Source organism: Sarcophilus harrisii, chromosome 2 (genome assembly GCF_902635505.1).
Source record: "Sarcophilus harrisii chromosome 2, mSarHar1.11, whole genome shotgun sequence".
NCBI lineage: Eukaryota > Metazoa > Chordata > Mammalia > Dasyuromorphia > Dasyuridae > Sarcophilus > Sarcophilus harrisii.
This window is the reverse complement of record NC_045427.1, coordinates 109,072,416-109,096,200: the sequence shown is the minus strand read 5'-3', so window position 1 is coordinate 109,096,200 and position 23,785 is coordinate 109,072,416. Positions and strand designations below refer to the sequence as shown.

General features: G+C 34.1%; 1 protein-coding gene across 2 annotated transcripts in view; it reads right to left on the bottom strand.

Annotated features, from left to right (window-relative positions):
* Positions 1-23,785, bottom strand: part of ACTR2 (actin related protein 2) — a 57,551-nt gene that overhangs the window by 32,703 nt on the left and 1,063 nt on the right. Inside the window, exons 2-3 of one of the 2 annotated variants that reach the window (XM_031950586.1) lie at positions 2,961-3,071; positions 922-933 (exon numbers count right to left, since the gene is read on the bottom strand). In XM_031950586.1, coding sequence (XP_031806446.1) covers positions 922-933; positions 2,961-3,071 — 123 coding nt within the window. The remainder of the gene's footprint in view (positions 1-921; positions 934-2,960; positions 3,072-23,785) is intronic. The other variant, XM_031950587.1, reaches the window with a different exon arrangement.

Sequence of the window (23,785 nt, the reverse complement as noted above, 5' to 3'; positions counted from 1 at the left end):
CTTTTTAGTTTTTTGATATTTACTAGGAAACTAATATGACAAAGACGAAATACTTAAAATGCTTTTGTACAATCACTAGAATCATTCAACATTCTTAATTTTCAAGCAGGGAAAGATACAATATGTTAAACTCTTTAAAAATATCCAAAAATAAACAAATAGATTTTTTTAAAAAAAATCTTAAATTTCAAAGAAATGTAATAAAAGGACAGAACAAATCTTCTGGGGACAAAGCTATGGGAGTCACAAGAATAGGTTACTGTATAACTACATTTAGTTGAACAAATGAAATGAACATTAATAGCTGAAATTCTTATGAGTATTCTCTTTTTCTTAGCCACACGCTTGTGGTTTCTATTACTCCTCACTAGAAGAAACTGATCAATATTGTTTCTTTCCTTTTTCTCCATTTACATTTCACTTGCATATAAAAATTTTACTCTGATACTTTGCAGATAGCATAAAGCATGACAAATATACATAGCTATGAGTACAATATTTGACTGAACACAGCTATGTCAATTAAACTTACTTGCAACTTGAAATTCTACTGACCCTTTTCTCTATTTAATACTTAATCCTGTACAGAATCATTTGAATTCTAATATAATGCACACCACATTCCATTTTACTATTAAATTTTTCTACATGGTAGACAAAAAAAAGTCAAAACTATGTTAGTGATTAGAATGTTTGGTCCTTGGTACATGTCCCATTCAGAAAAAAAGCGTAAGACTTAAATTAGTTGCCACTAAACTGAAGCAATGAAAGAAAAAAAAAGTTTTTAAAAAATGAATGAATGTATTAAAAAAAATTATGGAAATATCCCCCCTCCCAAATACTAAGGGACACAAAATAACAGCTACTGGTCCCATAAAGCAAAAGTGGAAAACAAACAGAGCATGGTATAACCTCACTTACCATCTTGTTATTCTACTTCAACAGGTCAAGAAAGGTGAAGAGAGAGAAGGTAGAAGTAAGAGTCAGAAAGGCCTAAATAAAATCCTCACTAAAAATTTTAAACACACAAGCAAGAGAGACAAATTAAGTAGAAGTCAGATGCAGTACTGCTATGATTTTTATTGAGTTAATAAAATCAGGGCCAAATTAACATGGTCAGTATCATCAACCCTAAAAAAAGGAAAATTCAGACACTTTATTTATAAATGGAATTTGGTATTTATGACTTAAATGTTTAGCTGTTTAAGCTGAAAAGAATGAAACAGAACGTATCTACCAAACAGATAATTTCAAATTCCAAGCATCTCTCCAAATTCATTAATTAATGTTAATAACATCTGATTTTCTGAAAGTTTAAAAAAAAAAAAAAAAAAGGAAAAACCTTCTGTAGGTAGGTAGTTCAAGGCTGTTATTTCTGGTTCTTGCAAAAAAGCATGGATTAGTCACATCCCTTATGCCACATTTTTTCAACCTTAATTATATGATGTTCTAATTTCAAAAGGCATGACAAATTGATCAGACTGAACCAGTGGAAAACAGTAGGCAAATCTTGCAGGGGAAATGCCCCCCTCTGTTAATCATTTTGCATTTATACCAAAAGTCATGGAGAGAATGAAAACATAGTCCATGGCTTTAAATGTAAAATGAACCACTTCCTAGGATGAGGACATGTATGTACAAAATATATGAACAAATATTTGCGGATAAGTTACAACTATATAACAAACACTGTTTAAATATGCTAATACTGTTTTTAATCTTTCGGTAAAGTAGAAATGGCATTTTAAACTTTCAACTGGGTGTATCATCAAATAAAAAAGATAGCATTAATTTCAGTTTAAGAAAGGCAGTTATATTTGTTGCAATCATTAAATGCTTAACTTATGTGATCATAATTATGCTCAAATTGAAATTAAGATTTAAATTTCAAGATGGAATTTGTTCAGAATTAAAGAAAAAGGTGCTTGGAAAATAAGATATCATAACGATAAAGCTGTAAGGAGGGACTTTAGCTAGAAATTAATATATTCATTTCTTATTTCAAACAACTTATTTCTGTTTTAAAATCTATTTATACTGCTTCAATTTGTTATAGGTTTCTCTGGTGATTTTTTTTTTTTAATATGAAGAAGCAGTCTTTTTAAAGCCTTTTAAAAAAGATTTTACATGTAATTTAGGATTAAAAAAAACAAGTATCAGTTAGTACATTTATTCATTGAGCTAATAAATAACTTAGCAAGAAAACAAATGACTATTACTATAAATCTATACTTTTTTGTAGATCTCCATCTCCAAAGACTGACTGCATATTGCATCCTAACCTCTAATTCAAATGATATGGTGTTCTAATAGGACCCAGAAGTCTTACAAAAAGGCTACATAACTAAAACCTACAACACTAGCTCACTCATAAACAACTTTCTGGATTCTAAGGGCCATAACATTCTATATTACCTGCTTGCTCTCCCCTTTCCAAGAATAAGAAATAGTACACCAGAGAACCTTTGGGCAAAAGCCAAATGGAAGACAAGCATAGCTTCCTTCTAAGGTAGAGTATAGGAGGTTGGTAATGTTAGTTGAGCACAACACATATTTACATGGCATCCAAAGTTTTCCACAGTTATACTGTGAAAAAGTACAGGATCAGGCCACAAAGCATTGAAAGAAAATGAGCAAGTTTCCAAAGAAGCATTTATATAACAGCAGTTGCCCTATAAAATAGAAAGATAGAAAAAGACCTTTTGAATTTTAAAGAACAAAGCATTCTAAAAATCACTCTATTGTGTAGCCCGGATTAAAACCCTCAGTAGAATATTAAGTATTATATACAGAACCTAATATGTATTTTATTCCAAACATGCTGTCACAAAGTAAACAAAATTAGATTTAAATTGGCATTAATGATTTACTTTGCTTGATCACTGTTTTGTTTAACAAAAATTATTTCAGATAACAATTCAGAGATTTCATTCCTGATTTACTTATAAATAAAATATTACCTTGATTTCAATATTTCCCACTTTGGTGGTTGATCTGATAATAGGTCTTCCAACCAAAGCTGGAAAGATGTGTTCTGGAAAATTAGAGCCTGCATATCCACATTTGACAAACTGAAAGGGAAAAAAAAAAAAAAAAGGTAAACACAAAATATTTATCATTTCCTAAATCCTTTTAAGTATGACTATTAAACTATTATTACATATAGTAGAATACTAACAAAATACTTTTACACACATTACTTCACTTGATATAGAATGCCACCTTTAAAGAGTAAAATGCTTCTAAACTATAAAGGAACAATAGAACAGAATAAAAAATTTTATTATAATCTTGATTTGTATTTTTGGTAAAGTATTCATCTTTATACTATGGACTATGATTTATCATCTGTTCATACTGTTTGAACCTAGCTTTATATATGGCTAAAAACTGTCAAATCCCAAAAGTTTACTAAAGAGGTAAGGCTCATCTCAGAGATGCTTCAGGTAATGCTTAGGTTTCACTTGCTGCTCCTTTTAGATTGCCTCACTTAGTTTTGAGTCAACACCAAGTTTGTGTTTTGGGCTCTCCAGAGTTCTGATTTACTGATGTTCATTTCAAACTGTCCTTTTGCAGACCATCTACTGCCTTAGGGAGACTAATCAGGCAAATGTCCATATGCCGTTTTCTCAATTCTATATAACCTCACAAAGATTTGAGGAAGGGCTTACCCCTTCTTTCCAGCTTTCTCTCTACCAAACAACCTAATAAATGTCTTTCTAAAATTGTTCCAGATGAGTTCACCACAAAAAATATATTTTAGAGACCAAAAACTAAAACAGAATACCACACCCCACCCCACCCCCGAAAAACCCCAATAACAATTTTCAGGGAATTATAAATTAGTGTATGAACACTCTGCATACTTCTACATGTGAATCAATAAGTAAATACCACTGAATAAACATTTTTTCTTTCTTGTGAGACAACTGGAGTTAAGTGACTTGCCCAGGGTCACACAATCAATAAATATTAAGTTTCTGAGGCTAAATTTGAACACAGATCCTCCTGACTTCAAGGCCAGTGCTTAACCTACTGTGCCATCTAGCTGCCACACACTGTATATTTTAACAAAATATTTTAATACCCTATTCAACAATAAATATTTAATTCTCCACAGAAGTTTTGCCCCAAAATCTCATCTATCAAATCCTGAGTTCTTGATATACCAAACAAAGCACAAAATCTGGCAGCTTCTATAAACCAAGCTATATTAGGTCTGCTGTCTGTGATCCAGTCTTCTAAAGTACTGACTCATTGTCTATCAATCAATAAGTATTTTTTAAGCATCCACACTGTGCTAAGTATTGTGTTAGCTTCTGGTAATATAAATAAAAGAAACAATTTCTATTCAAAAGGAGTTTACATCCTAATGTAATTCATAGCTGAAATATAGTCAATAAATACAACTATATATAAAATAGTTAAATACAAGATAATTCAGGAGGAAGAATACTAGCAGTTAGGAGAATGAGGAACCTGGTCCCTGAGCTATGACTCAAAGAATGAGAGGACTCTAAGAAATGGCAAAAAGTGAGTTCAAGGTATGTGGACAGCTAAAACAAAGGCACAGAGAGGAGAGAATGAGTGTCTTGTGTAAGGAGCAAAGATATGGCCAGACTAGACAGATCTCAGCATGTGGAAGAGGAAATATCCATGACCAATAGGTGGTGGTAATTGTTATGGACCCTTCTGGTAGTCTGGTTTCCATGGGCTATACCATACTGCCAAAGGGGTCTATTAACACCTAAAAAGGTTAAGAATCTCTGTTGTAGACATTCCATAAATGACATTAATTACTGGTTGTCCAAATCTCACATTTCTATCCAAAGATTTAATAGCTGATGAACCAAGGCAAACAGTATTCAGTAACCTGCCCAGTTTCTCCCAGGGAGAGGCAAATAAATAAGATTTCATTTTGAGCTCTAAAGCATCAATAATCATTTAAATCCATTCAGTTCTACATTATACAAAGTAAAGTGGCTACAACTAGTCTGCTCCTTGAGACTTACATGAACTGATGCTGAGTGAAATGAGCAGGACCAGGAGATCATTATATACTTCAACAACAATACTATATGATGACCAGTTCTGATGGATCAGGCCATCCTCAGCAACGAGATCAACCAAATCATTTCTAATGGAGCAGTAATGAACTGAACTAGCTATGCCCAGAAAAAGAACTCTGGGAGATGACTAAAAACCATTACATTGAATTCCCAATCCCTATATTTATGCACACCTGCATTTTTGATTTCCTTCACAAGCTAATTGTACAATATTTCAGAGTCTGATTCTTTTTCTACAGCAAAATAACGTTTTGGTCGGGTATACTTATTGTGTATCTAATTTATATTTTAATATATTTAACATCTACTGGTCATCCTGCCATCTAGGGGAGGGGCGGGGGGTAAGAGGTGAAAAATTGGAACAAGAGGTTTGGCAATTGTTAATGCTGTAAAATTACCCATGTATATATCATGTAAATAAAAGGCTATTTTAAAAAATAAAATAAAATAAAACTTCTCAAAATGGTCATAAAAAAAAAAAAACAAAAAAAACTAGTCTGCTCCTTTCAGGGAGTAGGGATGGTGTCAAGATATATTTATACACATGCCAATAAAAAGTATAGATGGAATAACAGGAAATATGTATCAAGAACAGAAAGCATCAACAACAGCGAAGTTGGCACTTAAAATCAGGAAAGCCTTCCTACAACAGGTGTCACCTGAGCTGTATTTCAAAGGAAGATAAGTGATTCCAAAAGGCAGGAATGGATCTGGAGGACCACCTATACAAAGTCATAAGTACAAACACTTTAAATCGGGAAATATTATTAAATTAGAGAACAGGGACCAATAGATGCAAGAGATGTTGTAGTTACAACTTAGTAACTCGGAATGAGACAGAACAGAGTCAAAGAAAGATTTTGAGAGTCACATGCCTAAGGCTGACAGTTTAACTTGGAATCACCAAAGGATAGAAAAAAGAAAGAAAAGAACCAAGGAGAGAAATTCTGGACGATGTCCAAACTTAGTGTGATAATGGACAAGTAAAGATAAATGAGAAGGAAAAGGCAGAAGAAACAATAGGTGGGTACAATAACAGTATCACTAAAGCAAAGGCAGGAGGAAGTGGGGTTTAAGTGTCAAAAACTGCAGACAGGTCAAGTTGGATAAAGACTAGGAAAAAGCTATTGGATTTAGCATGTAAAGAAATCATTGTTAATCTTGCCAAGCAAGTAGTGGAGTTGGAAAGACAAAATGCCAGAGGATAGAGGAGAAGGAAATGAGGCAAATAAGGCAACGAATACAGAAATCCTTCCAACAAGTTTACATAAAGGAAAAATGATATAATAATTAAAGGGGATGGTACACTACTAAGTCTTTTTAGTCCTTCCTTCCCTCTCCTCATCATTGCTGATTTATCTTGTAATGTAAGATATACCAATAAATGAAGCAATGAACAAGATCCCTAAATGAATGCTAACCTGTATTATATCTAAATCCTTTAAAATTTGGATACTGTCCTAGAGAACTGGACTGTCATAAATTCAGATAACACACAAATAATACCATTTTTTGGCTTTCAATTATTTGCTATCCTCATACATCTTCATAATCATGATGACTTGGATCCTTCTCTCAAAATTTTTCTTCTTCACTTTAATCAATTATAAAATTAAAAGATTCCAAAGTATAGATTTAAGGATCAAGGTATTAAATAATACTTTGTCTTTCAATCAGTGACTGACTTAGAATCGCTAAGAAGGCAGGGAAGTGACAAAATATCACCAAATATGTATCAAAGATAGTATTTTTTCTTCATATGAGGGAAAAGCTGGAGAACCACTTTAATCTTATTATGAACATGTGGGGACACTAATAGTTAAGTTGGTTTGTAACTATTAGATAATCTATCGACCTGAACAAAGTTTAATTTTCCTACCTAGCTTGTGTTAAATTTTTATCTTGTTCTAGTCCTCCTGACCACTTCCTACTTGTAGTCAGTATAGTTAAGTTTGTAAGTAGCCAGTATAACAGGAAGTAACATACAGCAAAGGAGAACCTGAAAGTCATGTACAAACTGTCCCAAAGATTTTGTCAGATAAAAATCAAAATTCACATTCTGGTAGTATGTGCTAAATCAGTAGAAGCCATCTCAATGCTACTATCAGAGCTCTGGTCCTGCAATATATAAATCTAAGCCAAGTTTCAAACATCTTCAATAAGAAATATTGCTGATATTTTGAGGCAATGTTAACTTTCAAATTTTACTGACAACTTTGAGATGATTTGGTTATGCTAATGAACTAATCCCAAGGTAGCATAAAGAGTGTGTTCCCCCAAAAAGCAATAAAAATGAGACCTCACACTTTGGCCCTTTCCATCCCCATACCCCCACAACACTCATTCATTTCCATTGGTCAGCATTATCAAGTATCCCCAACTCTACTTCATGATTACCTAAGTGATGTTGTCTGACTCTTCTCCTATATCTTTCTCATCACCAAATGCCTTTCTTCACAGCATTTTCTGTGCATTGCTATCTTTCTTTCACCCTGTCTCTGTACCTTCTTTGTTGTTTGCCCCCACACTTGGTGCTGATTAAAATATGATTTTTGCCCCGTTTTCAGCTGCCATTGGTAAGTCTTTCCTGGGGAATACCCCAAAAAAAAAGATTGCTTGGCCATATTTCATAATTCATAAATTTATCAAGTCATCTTTCAATAAGGTTTTTTAGGATATCTAAGTTTTGTGTATGGGCTTGCTTTTTCTAATAGCCTTTGCTATTAGATGAGAGGGAGGAGTCTGAACACCTCCATCCCCAAAAAGCCCCTGTGAATTTCCAAACTAAGTCATATAGAAAGGACAAATTAAATTTTTAAGCATAATGGAGATGTTAACATGTTTGAAAACAACAGTAAAGGAGTCACTGAACAAAGGATACATGAAAATGACAAAGAAGAAACGATTAAGGGGACAAGCTTCCAGACTTCCAGATGGAGATGGCATCAGGAACCTCCATGGCTTTTGGCAAGAAGTCATCTCCTTCATGAGACTAGACAAAAGGAGCCTAGGGAAATAACTAAGGAGTACAACAGAGCAGAAGTTATCTATAATTCATGGCTTCTGTTGTCTCAGCCAAGTAGATTTTTTAATCTGATATAACAATTAATTAGCTACAAAAGGTGAAAGAAAGGAGTATAATCCTAGTGTACCAAATCTGGGTGACTGAGAGAATGGTGGTATCCCCAGCAGAATAAGGAAGTTAAGAAAATGGACTAGGAGTGGGAGGAAAGATGGGAAAGAGAAGAGAGACTTCTGCTTTGGCAATATCGAGCTTGATACATGTAGAAAGAGATAATCGGGCAACAGGTAATGTTAGAGAGAATTAATAATGAGAATTTAGGTATGTAAATTTGAGAGTTATCTATATGGAGATTATAATTGAACATTGGGGACAGCTTATTCACCTTAGGTAAATCACTTAATTTCCTTGCATCTCAGTTTCCTCACCTTCAGAATGAGGAGACTGGATGCATGGATGATAATTCAGCAAAGGATTCTGAAAAATAAGTTAGACAACAGGAAAATCAGGAGACAATAATTTCATAAAAATCCAGAGAGGAAAGAGAATGGGAGGAAGGGCAAGTGTAAAAAAAATTGTAGAGATAAAAAAAGATGAGTGAGAAAAGATCAATGGATTTGGAAATTAAGACATTATTAGTTAAACTGCATTGTGAGATGTTAAGAATTAATTAGAGATGAAAAGTGAAAACAGTAAATATAGATATATGGTTCTTCTAAGTGTTTGTGAAAGAAAGATATTGAGTAAGATAGCTTAAGGATATGAAAAGAACAACTAAAGATTTCAGAAAAGAACTAAATATATCTACAGGCAAAAGGGAAGGAAGCAGGGGAACAAGAGACAATAAACATTAAAGAGAAAGAAGAGAGTATAACTGAAGGGGCAAGCTCCCAGAGATGGAAACAGATAGGATCAAAGACAAGTAGGGTTGACATAAAAATAGAAGGGTCACCTCATTCTCAAAACGGAACAAACAATAGAATGGAGGAATAAAGTTGAGGAGATAAAAGATATATAACCAGAAAGAGAGAGAGAGAGGAAAAAAAAAAAGGAATCCACAATGGAAGACCTAAATATTCTAAGTAAAGAATTACAGAAGGAAAATGGTGGAAAATTAAAAACACTATTACCTTACAAAATAGTTAACAAATAACAAGAGGAAAATATATAGAAATGCTTAATTTCACATCAACTAAGCCAGATCACCAAAAATATTTATAAGTGATATCAGAGGGAGGACCTCGAAGAAACTCAAAGCATCTTCCATATTCAGAATCTAACAGTTAGTGTCTGATGAGCTATAAGAGTAAGCTGAAATGACACTTTAAAAGATAGCAAGAAACTGACTGGATCTGATCAAGTACACAGAAAGGAAATCTATAGTGAGGTGACAACTTTGAAAGCACTGAAAGATCAATTTTCAAGCTCTATTACAGAGAGAAAAGAATACCAAAAAACCTCACATCAGAGAGAGAGAGAGAGAGAGAGAGAGTGTGTGTGTGTGTGTGAGTGACCGACCATCAATTACCCACACAGGTCTTTTTTCACATTTGAAAAAGGAGAGACTTTAGGGACAGTTAGTTAGTACAATGAATAAAGGACTCAAAAAAGCCTGAGTTCAAATGCAGCCTCAAACACTCACTAGTGGCCTAGGACAAATCATTAACCTGACTGCCTCAGTTTCATCTGTAAAACATAATAATATAGCACCAAAGCTGCTGAGAATCAAATAAGATAATATTTGTAAATGTTTAAAAGCACAGAGCCTGGGATATAGCAGACTTTATAAGTGCTTATTTCCTTCATTCCTATCACCATAAAATCTTTATGAGAGTAGTTTCCATTGTTTTCAGATTATTCTTGATGAGAAGAAAAAGTTTTTTAACCAATAAAGTTAACCATGTTTAACATAGATTGGATTACATGCCACCTGGGGAGGAAGTAGGGGGAAGGGGAAAAGTGGAACACAAGGTTCAATGTTGAAAAAATTATCCTTGCATATGTTTGAAAATTAAAAACTTCAATTAAAAAAAGAAAAAAAGAAAACTATCTTTGCATGTATTTTGAAAATAAAAAGCTGTTAAAAAAAAAAAAAAGATTTACTTATAAATGCAACCAACCACAAGGATAACTTTTAACAATCCACTGCTATAAATATAAGAATGGGAATGAAACAAGTAAAATTTGCTCAACAAAAGTATCTGCCATCCGTATAGGAAATATCCTATTAAAATTGAACACTTTAAGGTTTGCAAAATATTTTACATATCTTAACTCATTTAATTCTCACAATAACACTTGTGAGGTGGATGCTATCATTATCCTTATTTCAGAGATTAAATGCTTCTGCTAATAAGTGTGTGAGGCAGGATTTGATCTCAGGTCTTCTTATCGGTACTCTTACCCACTGCAACACTAAACTTACTAAAGCTTCTTCCCAACAATCTATGTTCATTTTTATGGGTACACAGTCCAATCAACATAGAGTACTTCTTTAAATAGCTAAATGAGTTGCTGTGGCCAAAAATATTAGTCATTTGATGCGCAACTTTCTAATGAGGTTTTCCAAATTTACCAAGTCTGGCCTTCAACCAGTCAATAGAATATATGAAATCTTTCCTACTAGATAAGTCCTACCAATCTATCACTGATCTTATAGAGTTCCAGACTAAGAATTGCCTCTACTCCATGATTTTAGAATTGAAGTCTTTAGTTTTTATGTCACTTTCAATTCCGAACATCTTTTATCTCCTCTTTCCTATTCACCTCATCTTCCCCATAGTGACTGCTCCCCTATTTAGAAAATCTTCCTTTAGAACAAAGATTTTTCAAGGAGAGAGTAGTTTGGAACTATGCTCAAAAAGTTATCAAACTGTGCATACCCTTTGATCCAGCAGTGTTACTACTGGGATTATATCCCAAAGAGATTATAAAGAAGGGAAAGGGACCTGTATGTGCACGAATGTTTGTGGCAGCCCTTTTTGTAGTGGCTAGAAACTGGAAACTGAATGGATGTCCATCAGTTGGAGAATGGCTGAATAAATTGTGGTATATGAATATTATGGAATATTACTGTTCTGTAAGAAATGACCAACAGGATGATTTCAGAAAGGCCTGGAGAGACTTACACGAACTGATGCTGAGTGAAATGAGCAGGACCAGGAGATCATTATATACTTCAACAACAATACTAGATGATGACCAGTTCTGATGGATCAGGCCATCCTCAGCAACGAGATCAACCAAATCATTTCTAATGGAGCAGTAATGAACTGAACTAGCTATACCCAGAAAAAGAACTCTGGGAGATGACTAAAAACCATTACATTGAATTCCCAGTCCCTATATTTATGCACACCTGCATCTTTGATTTCCTTCACAAGCTAATTGTACAATAATTCGGAGTCTGATTCTTTTTGTACAGCAAAATAATGTTTTGGTCATGTATACTTATTGTGTATCTAAGTTATATTTTAATATATTTAACATCTACTGGTCATCCTGCCATTTAGGGGAGGGGTTGGGGGGGGGGGTAAGAGGTGAAAAATTGGAACAAGAGGTTTGGCAATTGTTAATGCTGTAAAGTTACCAATGTATATATCCTGTAAATTAAAGGCTATTAAATTTAAAAAAAAAAAAAAAAAAAAAAAAAAGATTTTTCAAGGAAAAAAAAAAAAAGCTCAGTTTTAGACAGCATGCACATGCAGTATTAGTCCCTAACCTCTCCACTGAAAAGAGGGGAAGTATATTCTTGTTTTCTCCACTTTAGATTCCATGTTATCCATCTTGATGGGAGCACTTAATAATAAGGCCATAAGTTTTTATTTACCTGGTATATTCTGCCAAAGATATCAAAAACTTGATAATAATCATAAAAATATAAGAATTCTCAGTCCCAAAGATTAAATGATTATTATAGTCTAATAAAACTAAAGATTTTCATATACATACAAGTCATTTATTATTCTTTTTCTTCTGGTCTCCTATCAAATTTTCTTCAACCCATATTTAAGAAAAAAAACCTGAAAAAAAATCCTATTTCATAGAAGACAACAGTAAGAGTTAGCTGTTTTCATTAAGATTAACTTAATTAAGAAATACTATAGATGAGTTGATTGATTTTTGCCCCATCCTATGAAAAAAACAAATATATAGGTATAAACAAAAATCAATTGACTAGTATCTAATAAGAATTTATAGTGTGCATGTAACCATTATTATTTTTTTTTTTGCTAAATGACTACATGAATCATTCATTAATATTTCTAAAAATGCCATTTGCAAATGTAACATGTGAAAACTCAAGTAACATATAATTTAGGAATTTTCAAAACTCCTCTACCGCAATCTGGAGAAAGATTCTAAACACATCTATTTAATCATAATTGGCTCAAGATATGCTGCCATTTAGAATTCTACTTAGATTTAACAGATGGGACTTGTGAAATGTGTCAAAAGTCATGTTCTCTTCAACAGACTAATAAATCTTTAATAAAATTCTATCTGGAAATTTATTTTATGTACAAAACACTAAATAATTATCCCCTGAAGTATCAAGTTTATTTTAAAGGACTAATCCAGGATTGATTCACATTCTTTCCAAGATTTACTAAAAACAACATCAAAGGAGGACATCATTATTCTATTTCCTTACAGCTTAGAATAAAGGTAATTCTTATTGAGACAAAAATTAAGAGTAATAGAAACAAAACAATATAAAGTACTTGCTTAACCTCATCACTCCCCAGACTTATTTGCATCAGCACTAAAAGACCTAGGATTTACTTCCTAAATCAAGGCTATTTTTGTGCTAAAAGGACTTCAGAAACTTGGCTTTTATCCTGATCTAGTCTCTTGACCTTAACTGAAACGACTAGCTAAAAATCAAAAGGGGAAGAAGAGAAGAATGAAAGAATATCTTCCTAATTCACTCAAATAATGAGCTCCTAGACACAATCTACATTAGCCAACACGTATATTAATGTAAATACTTCATTACCTTAAAGAACAAGCTTCTATTAATCACTAACTATATACCAAATATTGACTAAGTGCTAGGGGCACCACTAAAAAAAGAAAACACAAAAAAAAGATCAACTGCAAGACAGATGAAAAGTCCTAGAAGTCCTATGTTTACTGCAGTAGGATAAATGGCCAAGTTCAGGGGTCCTGCCACTACATAAGAAGTCAAATGACAGTACAAGGAATGCAGAGCTAATGGTAAAACCCAGAAGACCTCAGGAGGTATTTGTAGGATAAATGATTAAGACCTGATGATTAAGCCTCCACCTCATCAGAAGGAAAAGCTCTTAACTCCAATCTCAAACAAATCCTGTGCACCATCAAGGACCCTAGTTGAAGGTGAAAGGGTAACCCAGTGGTACATCTTCCTGCATTCTGAAAAGCTATTCCAAATGGATTTTTTCTTTTGGGGGATGGAGGGTGTCAATTGTGGGTCTTTCCCATACCATCACCAACATATTTACTATTTGATCTGGCAAATAGTCTTTATGGCCAAAAATTACCTTGTGGCCAACCCAATAATTATCTTCTAGATAATCTGTTATCTTCAGATAACAGATGCATTTCACTGATCTTGAACCTCAATTAACACTTATTAGAACTGTACTCCACTGGCATAGTCTTCAAGAATCTTCACATACATTCCACTAAGAGGGAGTGGAAGAAGAGTTTAGTAAAATATGGGCATTCAATTATAATTATTTTAATATCATACTTTTACATTAATCTCAAAGTAATGACTAGATGTAAATTCATGAAGGGTCACAAAGGCCTTTGGTAGTTTGATAAGATAAAAATGGTTAACTTTACTAGATAAGCTATATCATGCCTATTCTCTACTAGGGCCACTTTCAGTATCAAAAGAAGTAGGAAGATATTGGAGGTTGGTCTGCAGAAGAAGCAGTTAACATGAATAAAGCCTAATGGGTAGAGGGATGAGGAAGATGGCAGCAAAGTAAGGAAAAAAGCTCAAAAAGGTTCTTGAAATTTCCTCCTCTAAATGATATGAAGGAAACAGTTTTAATTTATCAAACACTTACTTTACTGCATCATCCCAGGTACTCAAGATACAAAGACAAAAAATACAACAGTTCCTGCCTTCAAGGAGCTTATAAAAAGTTATTGTGAGAAACAATATATCTATATAAAGTATTTACAAGACAAATAAAAATAGAAGGTAATTTCAGAGAGTCAACTTCACATTAAGTCAATAAACATATATTAAACATCTATATGCCAGGTACTGAACTTATTAATAAGCACTGGGGACAAAAAGAAAAACAAAAACCTGGTCCCTGCCCACAAGGAGCTCCCAACATGCAAACTATTATGCAAATATGACATATACAGCATAAACAAGAAGTTATGCCAGAGAGAAGCCATTCACAGTAGAGGAGCCTGAGAAAGGCCTCTTATAGAAGATTAGAGATGAGCCATAAAGAAAGCCAGCAGGGAAGGATAAGGAAGAATTCAGGCATGTAGGCCAGCCAGCAATAAGACTGTGAAGATAAGTATTATATGGAAATAACAGCAAGAGCCAGTTCTGCTGGTTAGTAGAATACACAGTTGGGGGAGCAAACTGTTAAGAAGTATGGAAAGGTAGGAAGGGACAAAATCATGAAGGGCTTTAAAAGCTAAACAGGATTATAATTGATGACCAGAAATTGAGTAGAGAAACACTGTCAGATCTATGCTTTTTAGGAAGATCAACTTTGGTACCTGACTGGAGAATGGAATGGAGTCAGAATCACTATAAAGCAGGGAGATCAACCAGAAAACTACCGAAATAACAGATTATGGTAATAGTCCAGTGATTAAAGTAGTGAGAGAGAATGAAATGTATATAAGAAATGTTGTAAAGGCAAAAATGACAAGAGATAGCACTATATTAGTCATGTGCGCTAAATGTTAATAAAGAATCAAGGACAACATTATGGTTGTGAGCTTAGGGAACTGACAAGATGGTGGTCTTGGCAGGCATAAAAGAGTTCATAAAAAGGGAGTATTTGGAGGAAACGATATTGAATTCTGTTTGGGGCTGAAATCAGTATGTCTATAAGCAGATTTCCAGCTGCCTAAAATAAGTCCATTTGTCGCCTATCCTTAAAGAGGAGAATACTGGTATAACAAGCCTGTAAAAGTAGGTTGAAGTCTCTATTTCATCATAGAAGCATTAGGGAGTCATTGGAGTTTACTGATTAGGATAGTTTATGTAGTCAAACCTGTAGTTTAGGAACATTACTTTGGTAATGATCCCGGGAGGGGGGAGTCTTGAGACTGGGAAACTAAGTTAATACAATATTCCAAACAAGAGGTGATGAACACTTTGATGGGGAGAGTAGGGCAGGGCAAGAGACCAAAGAGGTGAACATGTGAATGGAAAGAGGATATATAAACAACACTGTAGAAGTAAAACTGACAATTAGCAACTGGTTAAGTGGAATGAGAGAGTGAGGAGCTTCTACTGATTAAGTCTGGGAATATACTTACAATTAAAGCCTAGAATATGAATGATGATCCAACAAAGATGACTGAGAAACAGATAAGTAGACAAGAGTACCACAAAAATTCAGAGGAAAATTATACAGAAAAGAATGGTCAAAAGTGTCAAATGCTGCAGAGAAATCAAGAATGATGACTGAAAAACATAACTGATTTTTAGAAATTAAAAGATCACTAGTAGGTAACTTTGGAGAAAGTTGATTTGAAAGCATGGAGAAGAGGTCAGAATCTATTTTTAAAAGAGTTAAAAAGTGACTGAAAACAGAGGTAGTTAAGGGAAGTCTAAGTGGTTCTTCCCCCCCCCCCCCCCCCATCTTTCTTTTTTGGAGAGATTTAGACATGTTTGTAGATTACTGGAAATGTTTCACTAGAGAAAAAAACAGAAGATCTAGAGAGGGGAAGATTGTAAGGGGTAGCATACAAGAGATGGGAGGGAATCAAGAGAACAAGTAGAGGGATTGGCTTTGACAAAAACCACCATTTCATCTGCAACTAAAGGACAGAATGGAATATAATGACAAGGACTTTTAACATACAGAGTAGAAGAAAATATGAAACTTAAGGCTATGACTTCTATTTTCTCAGCAAAGTATGAGGAAGAACTCTGAGAGGAAAGGTAAAACATGGGAGTCTTGGAGAAAAGAGAGGGTTTCAAACAATTGTTGAAGAAAGTGTGTCACTAAGGGAAATTATGGCACCTTAGGCAAAGCTAAGCTTTCAAAGTTTTAAAATTTCATTTATGGTTATAGTATGTATATAACTAGAATGAAAAAAGCAAATTGATTTACATTTGTATGATGGGATCAAATTTATGATGTTTCTAAACAAGAAGATTGACTAGATAATTATTCAAGTTGCTAGTCAAACAACTAAAAGTGTTTAAGTGTTCTTAGATCACTAGGTACAATGACATTGCTAAGTCAGAGAATCTAATATTCTTAAATCTTAATTGTCTGGAAAACTTCAAGAGCTTCACTGCCAAAGTTGACAAGTTTAAAGAGTACTGAAAATGGAAACAATTTAGATGGCATTTCTAAAGTTACCTGAATTTCTATTGGTCCAAAGAAAAACCACGTCTGTTGTGTTGTTAAATTACTATGTAACAAATTTATCAAATAATGGCTGACATTTCTAGAAGGATTTCTTTGGGTTGCTCAGTCAAAACTATTCCATATACTTTGGCACACATATTTTATTTCAAATTTTAAAATTACTTCAAAACTACTATAACAGGAACATAGTTTAAAAAGAATATCTCTAAATTAAAAATACATACTAAACGCAGGTAACTGTCTTTTAGTCAGCTGCTTTTAGTTTCCATTTCACTTAACATCGGGCTCCTGCTTTCCAGCTTCATTTTGAAGGTGGCCATCCCTCTCCACCCCTTTTCCATTTAAATTCTTTTGTTTTGATCTTTTGCAAGGCTATTGGGGTTTAAGTGACTTACTTGCCCAGGTTACATAGCTAGTAAGTGTTAAGTATCTGAGGTCACATTTGAACTCAAGTCCTCCCAACTTAAGGGCCAGTGCTCAATCCATTTTGCACCTACACGTCCCTCTCCACTGTGAGCTCAACAAGAACAGTTTCTTTTTTTTTTTTTTGTATCCCTAGGGCTTAGCATACAATTTGGCATATAGTAGTATTAACAAAATGTTTACTGAATTGAATTAAGAGCCTAAGGTAATCTACATACTCTTAGGAGACAGTGGAGCAAAAGAAAAGGGAAAATAAGTTGGTAAGACTAGATAGGACTAGACATTCTGCCTTCAGCCCTCCACAAGGAACATCATCTTTCCATGAAATTATAAAGGATTTGACAGGGTAATTTTTCACATTAATAAAAGATGGGGAATTTTAGAAACTTTGATTTTGGTATCCCCAAGAAATATCTGATAAGTCTGTGTCCACTAAACACAAGTGGAAAAACTAATACACGGTACCTAATGACTTATACTGTATGAGTTTAAATTTTCCTATACATATGGTAGCTTTCACGTTTAATGTGTTAGCTCCCAAAAATACATAGTAACTTTTATGTTTGTCTATGTGTGTGCTTGAGTATACTATGAATTTAATATTTTTAAAACGTCAACTAATTTCATTTATATAAACAAAATTTAAGTATTTACTATTATGTGTTAAAATTAAATGGGATATGCTTAAAAAAAAAAAGAAATACAAAGGAATTTGGAGAGGAAAGAATCATCAATATTCATTCTTCCTGCACCAAAAATCACAATTTTTAAAAAAATGTATAAAATACTACATCTATTAATTTACAAAATCAAGAAAATAAGTCTTTATTTTCAAACCATTATTTTGTCACTTAATCCTTAAAAGGCAAAATGTGACATAGCATATGTTAAGAACCCTCTCATTTAAAAACTTAGCTACTAATTTCCCCCGGTGTGTACTGTATTTACGGCATATACTACATAGATGGCTGCATTTTAGAAATAGATTTTACCATATATAGTTTCCTCTTCATAGCATTGTGGTTGAAACTGGCTCTCTTACTTCCCACTGAGTCATCAAATGGTAAGAACATTCACAGTATATCATATTCTTTCAGACAAGAATTAAGAATATTAACTACATTAGCTCACAAAATGTTTTATAAGAACAAGTTTTAATCTTGCTTCTACTTGTCTTTTTCCTTCCATTAATTTTATCAGAATAGTCCTTTTTCCATATTTTAATCAGACATTCATTAGAATACTATACTATAACCCTATTTGTTCACAAAAACTTTGTGTAAAGAGTTACTGACTTTCACCTCAAAGTTATTCTTATTCAGTGAATCACCTGAATGAACTAGATGATGGCTTTATTTCAAACAACCTCAATATGGCCCCTACAATCAGCAGAGTCCCTAAAAGCTCCTTAGAAAATTCATATACTAATACATATAAACTATGTGTTTAAACTAGTATGTATAAACTAGTGTTCACAGGATGCTAACTTGTAACTAGCAAAGTTCAGAATTCAACTACATTACTGATGGTGGTAGTTGTTGAGTAGTATCTGATTCTGAAGCTGTTCTAATGGCAGTGCAGAGAGTTGAGGTCTAAGAATCCCCTTCTAGTTGGGGCAGGTTCAATGTGAGAGAATTCACAAATTTGAAATATTAGTGGCAAAAAAGGAAGTTTTATCGGCACTGCAGAAGTCAGTTTTGTTAGGAGACTGACTTCCTCACTCAGTGGCAGAGAAATAACAAAAGTTTTTTGCTGAGAAGAGGGTCTCTTCACAGCGGGCAGGAGTCCTGGCTGGCAGGCAGCTATGCCAAGGACAGAGGTTCCTTGATAAGACATAGTCCTGCTTTGTACATTCTGCAAAGAAATGAGTATAAAATTGTCCTTTAATAGGAAATCTGAGATTGAAGTTCCCAGTTGAAAGAAAGCCAATGCTCCCAAGCCTAGATACTTTATCAACATCAGGCCCAGAGCTCCCAAATGAATGAAAATCCTTTTGAAGGGTTTTTTCAGCCTGAATGGGAAATCCAGTTTCCCAAAAAGATCAATGGGGGGGGAGGGGGGAGTGGCAGGAGGAAGGAGGGGGATTTGGCTTAGAAAAAGTCCAGCCTGGAAAGTATGTTTTCTCCTAGACTCTTTGGAGCCTGGGAGACTCCAATCTCTCTTTTTTTGCAGATCAAAAGGGACATAGTTTCAGTAATTATTTTACATAATTTTTACAGAGTTCACCCGTGTCAATTCTTCATGATCCATTTTGGGGCGTTTTCTTGCACTGACACGAGAGTGGTTTGCCATTTCCTTCTCCACTTCATTTTTCAGATGAGAAAGTTGAGGCAAACGGTTAAGTGCCTCGTCCACAGTTAGGTTTCTGAGATCACATCTGATTTCAGGAAAGTCTTACTAACTCTAGGCCTGACATTCTATTTTGCACCAGTTAGTTACCCCTACTACATGAGGATTCCTGAATGAATCACTGCATTAGAATTGGAAATATTTTCAGGGTCTATATAGTCTAACCCATTATAATTTAACTCGAAAAGAAAAGAGATGATCGCTTTGCTGGAAAACCACCAATGATTCTCTTAAGCAACCCATTCCATTTTGGGACAGTTCTAATTATTAGGAAAAATTTCCAGACACCAAATTTCAATTTGTCACTTTAATTTCCAACCATTGCTTTGGCTCCGCACCCTAGGGCCAAACAAAACAAGTACAATCCCTCTTCCATCAGAAAGGCATCTAAATATTTGGAGCTAGTTATTCTGTCCTCTCCCAGTGATCCCTGCTCCATCTCTAAGTCTACCAACCAATCCTCAACTGAAACAGGCTCAAGGCCCTTCAACCTCCTAGTTTTCTGGACAATTGCTAGCTTATCAATACCTCCTTAAACTGCAGTACACAGAACTTAACACAAAATCCACATATAGTTTAACTACAAGAGAACAATTCACCTTTTTTCTGGAAGCTATGCCCCTCAGTACAGTCCCAAATTATATTAACTAATCTGAGCACCTATATCATCCTACTGTCTCATGCTAAGTCTGAAGTCCACTAAATTCTCCAGATTTTTTTCAAAGAAACTGGTTAACTCTCCGTCTCCTAATCTGTGATTTGGAAATGGGTTTCTAAAGAACTCAAATCTAAGACTTTGCATTTATTTCTACTGAATTTAATCTAATTAAGACTGATCTCCGGTGTTAACCTGTCAAGACCTTTTCGATACTAACTGTCAAAAAGTGCTAACTATCCCTCTCAGCTTTGTGTAAAGCCTTCCTAATCACCAGATGGGAGCTACTTTAGGGTACAGAATCACTCCACTGGCCAAACACTTATGATACTTTCAACAGCAGTTGAAGAAGTATGCCTTATGTGCCAGGCACTGTGCTAAGCAGTTTATTATTGTTATTTCATTTGACCCTCAAAATAATCCTGCAAGGAAGGAAGGTACTATGTCTACCTCCACTTTACAGATGAAGAAAATGAGGTAAGCAAATGTTAATGACTTGCACTGAGTGATTCAGTTAGTAAATGTCTTTTGGTCCTTTAAGTATCATCAACAGCAAAGCCGAGAAATGTTAGTTTCTTTTCTTTTTGTTTTGCTTTGAATTTTATATGGAGCAGAACTAGATAGAATAGAAAAGTAAATGTAATACTTTTTCCCCTGCCTTGTAACTATGAAATGGTTGGGCCAATACTGATAGTTTTATACTTCATTGGATTTATAGTTTCATCCCTTGCAATGATGAAGACTAGAAATTATCCATGCAGCTTCATTTCCTCTCACAAATGGTCCATCTAATGATTGGGAACCTACTCATTTTCTAGGACACCAGTAGAGATCAGTGAAGTGTATAGGCAGTATCAGTTATTCTTTGCTAACTTATCTCCTTTACTTTTCCTTATCATGTACTTCTGATTATATCCTTTACTGCAAGGCCTTTCCCAAGTCATTTCTGGTTTGTAATGTGCTGCATCCTACCCATGCCTATCATGTACCTCTCTGCTGCCTTTTGGATTATGATTATATATGACTATGTAACATCACAAAAAGACTATTGGTGTTAAAAACTTTTTGTTTCAGGCAGAAGCTTGGAGAAAAGTTGTCATTAAAATAACTTCAACTTAACACAATCTGCCTCATTCCTCCCCTTGTTCGATTCTCAGCACAGCATAACTATTAAAGGATAGTTTAGCTTTTTAAAAAAAAGTATCTTTTAAGTGTCCAGTCCATTCATACAAGCTAACATGGAAGATTCTTGCTCTGTGGCTTATTTTCTTTAAATATGTGATCAATGGACAGAAGCTATAGTTTGCCTACCAAACTACATATCAGTCAGGTAAGTAGGCATTTGTGAATATAATGAACTTTCTAATTGATTTAGAAGGCTCTGCAATCTTCTGAGGCCTGATAAAATCAGTACACTGTTATTTGCAAACAGAAACATCCAGAGAAAAGAGGCCAGGCCAGTAGATACTAAAAAAATTACCAAACTTTGGATAAACTATCACTAAGAAAAAAATTTTTTTTAATTTAATAGCCTTTTATTTACAGGATATATACATGGGTAACAGAAAATTTTAAATGAGCAAAGAACAAATGAAAATGCTACATGCACAAATTTTTTATGGCCTTATACTTAATTGCATATGTAATGTTGTTCTAGAATAAAATCAGGATAAAAGACAGGATATAATTGATTTACTAGATTGCATAGCTTTAAAATGTCTATGTCTAAAGCTTATAGAAATGTTAAAGTATCTCTGAATATATTATGATGCTATCAATATGACTTCTGTACTAGTTCTGGCTCTTTCCTCATTTTAAAATAGTTAATATGTTCATATTTGCAAACACCAGCAGTTAATTTCAAAATTAATCAATCAATTTACTAGATCGTTAACAGAAAATGAAAGGAACTAGATTTTTAAATTTAATCATGCAAACTTTTCCCCTCCTCAAAATGTTACTGGGGAAAGTGAATTTTAAATGTCAAATTCATTGTGCTATTTATACAATGGACTTTCCAATATCAAATTAAAATCCATTTCTAATGCTTTTTGTCGTTCAGTAATTTTTCAGTCATATCCAACTTTCATGACCCCATTTAGAGTTTTCTTGGCAAAGATACTGAAGTGTTTTGCCATTTCCCTCTCTAGCTCGTTTTACAGATGAAGAAACTGGCAAACAATTAAGGGACTTGCCCAGAGTCATACAGATTGTAGTCTAAGGCCAGATTTGAACTCAGAGATATGTCTCCATTGCACTATTACACCACATTGGTACCTGGCATCTCTACTACTAGTGTTTTATTATATAAAATAGAAAGTAATTGTCTATGTGTTCACATACTAACAGGAGGTAAGAAATAATTTGATTTACATAAGTGAAAATTTCAGCAAATGAAAAAAGCAAAACAATTGAACAGACCTGAAAGGCAAAGGGGATAGAGCTTTGTCCTTAAAGCCAAAACTGTGACTTGGAGTTGGAGTCCTGCCTCAGACAGACACACACACACACAGACACACAAACTCTATCTCCAGGCTACTTCTAAGAATCAGCTAAAATCCTATCTTCTAAGAGAAGTCTTTCCTGATTCTAATGCTAAATTAAAATTTAGCTAAAGCTAAAACTTTTTCTCTATTGAGTATTTTAAATTTATTTTGTATTTAGCTTGTTGGTACATAGATGCTTATCGTTGTCATTTCTCTCATTAAGTGTGAGCTCCTCACGAACAGAGACTGTCTTTTGCTTTTCTTGTATCTCCAATGCTTAGCATAGAGTCTGGTACATAGTAAACATCGGTATTGACTGACTCTAAGCAACTTTCTAAGAAAGGGGCTTTTTAAAATTTATTTATTTTTAATTATGGGCATCTGATGAAGCCTGGGACACCATCTCATACAAACATTTTTAACTAACTGAAAGAAATGCTAGATTTTAGTTAGAGATTGGTGAAAATAAAGACATAGCCTTATCTCAATCAATTTCATGGGTTCCCTAAAATCAATCCATAAAGTCTATGGACCCCAGGTTAAGAATCCCTGGTCTTGAAACTATAAATTGCAGAAAAAGTGCCAATTTGCATTATCTGTAGAGGGTATTTCCTCATTTAGAAGTTTTCTGGGCCAATGAACTAATCTCTAGCTATATATAGATCTCTAAATACATATAAAATTCTGTTTTCTGAACATTACTGTGAGTATAATGGAAATAAACCTGAGATAATCCTAAACTTCATTTTTTTTTCATGTGACAAAAAACCAAATCAAACGGCGTCGCTGGAAATCAGCGTTATTTTTTTCAGTATTTCATATTTAACAGTCTCTCTAAAATGCTATAGCTGCATCAAACTAAATAATGTAACAATGATTCCCAACAGCCCATATGATTATATGAGGCAGACCTATGTAACCTACAAAGTAATAAATTAGCAAACAGGGTTTTAGTGCCGGCTATGCCATTAATAATACAGTGCTACCTAGTATAAGCCACAACTACTCTGGGCTTTAATTTCCTAATTTATAAGAGGATGTTAATTTAAAGTTCATTACATTCCCGACAGCAGAATTCTAGAAGAATTTAACAACAATTTTTTTTAAAATTGTAATTCATATCCTAGACCCTGCTGGGTGAGAACTGTAATAAGCAGGATCACAAAACTCCCCCCACCCCTCCAAAAAACAGACATCACTAGCAT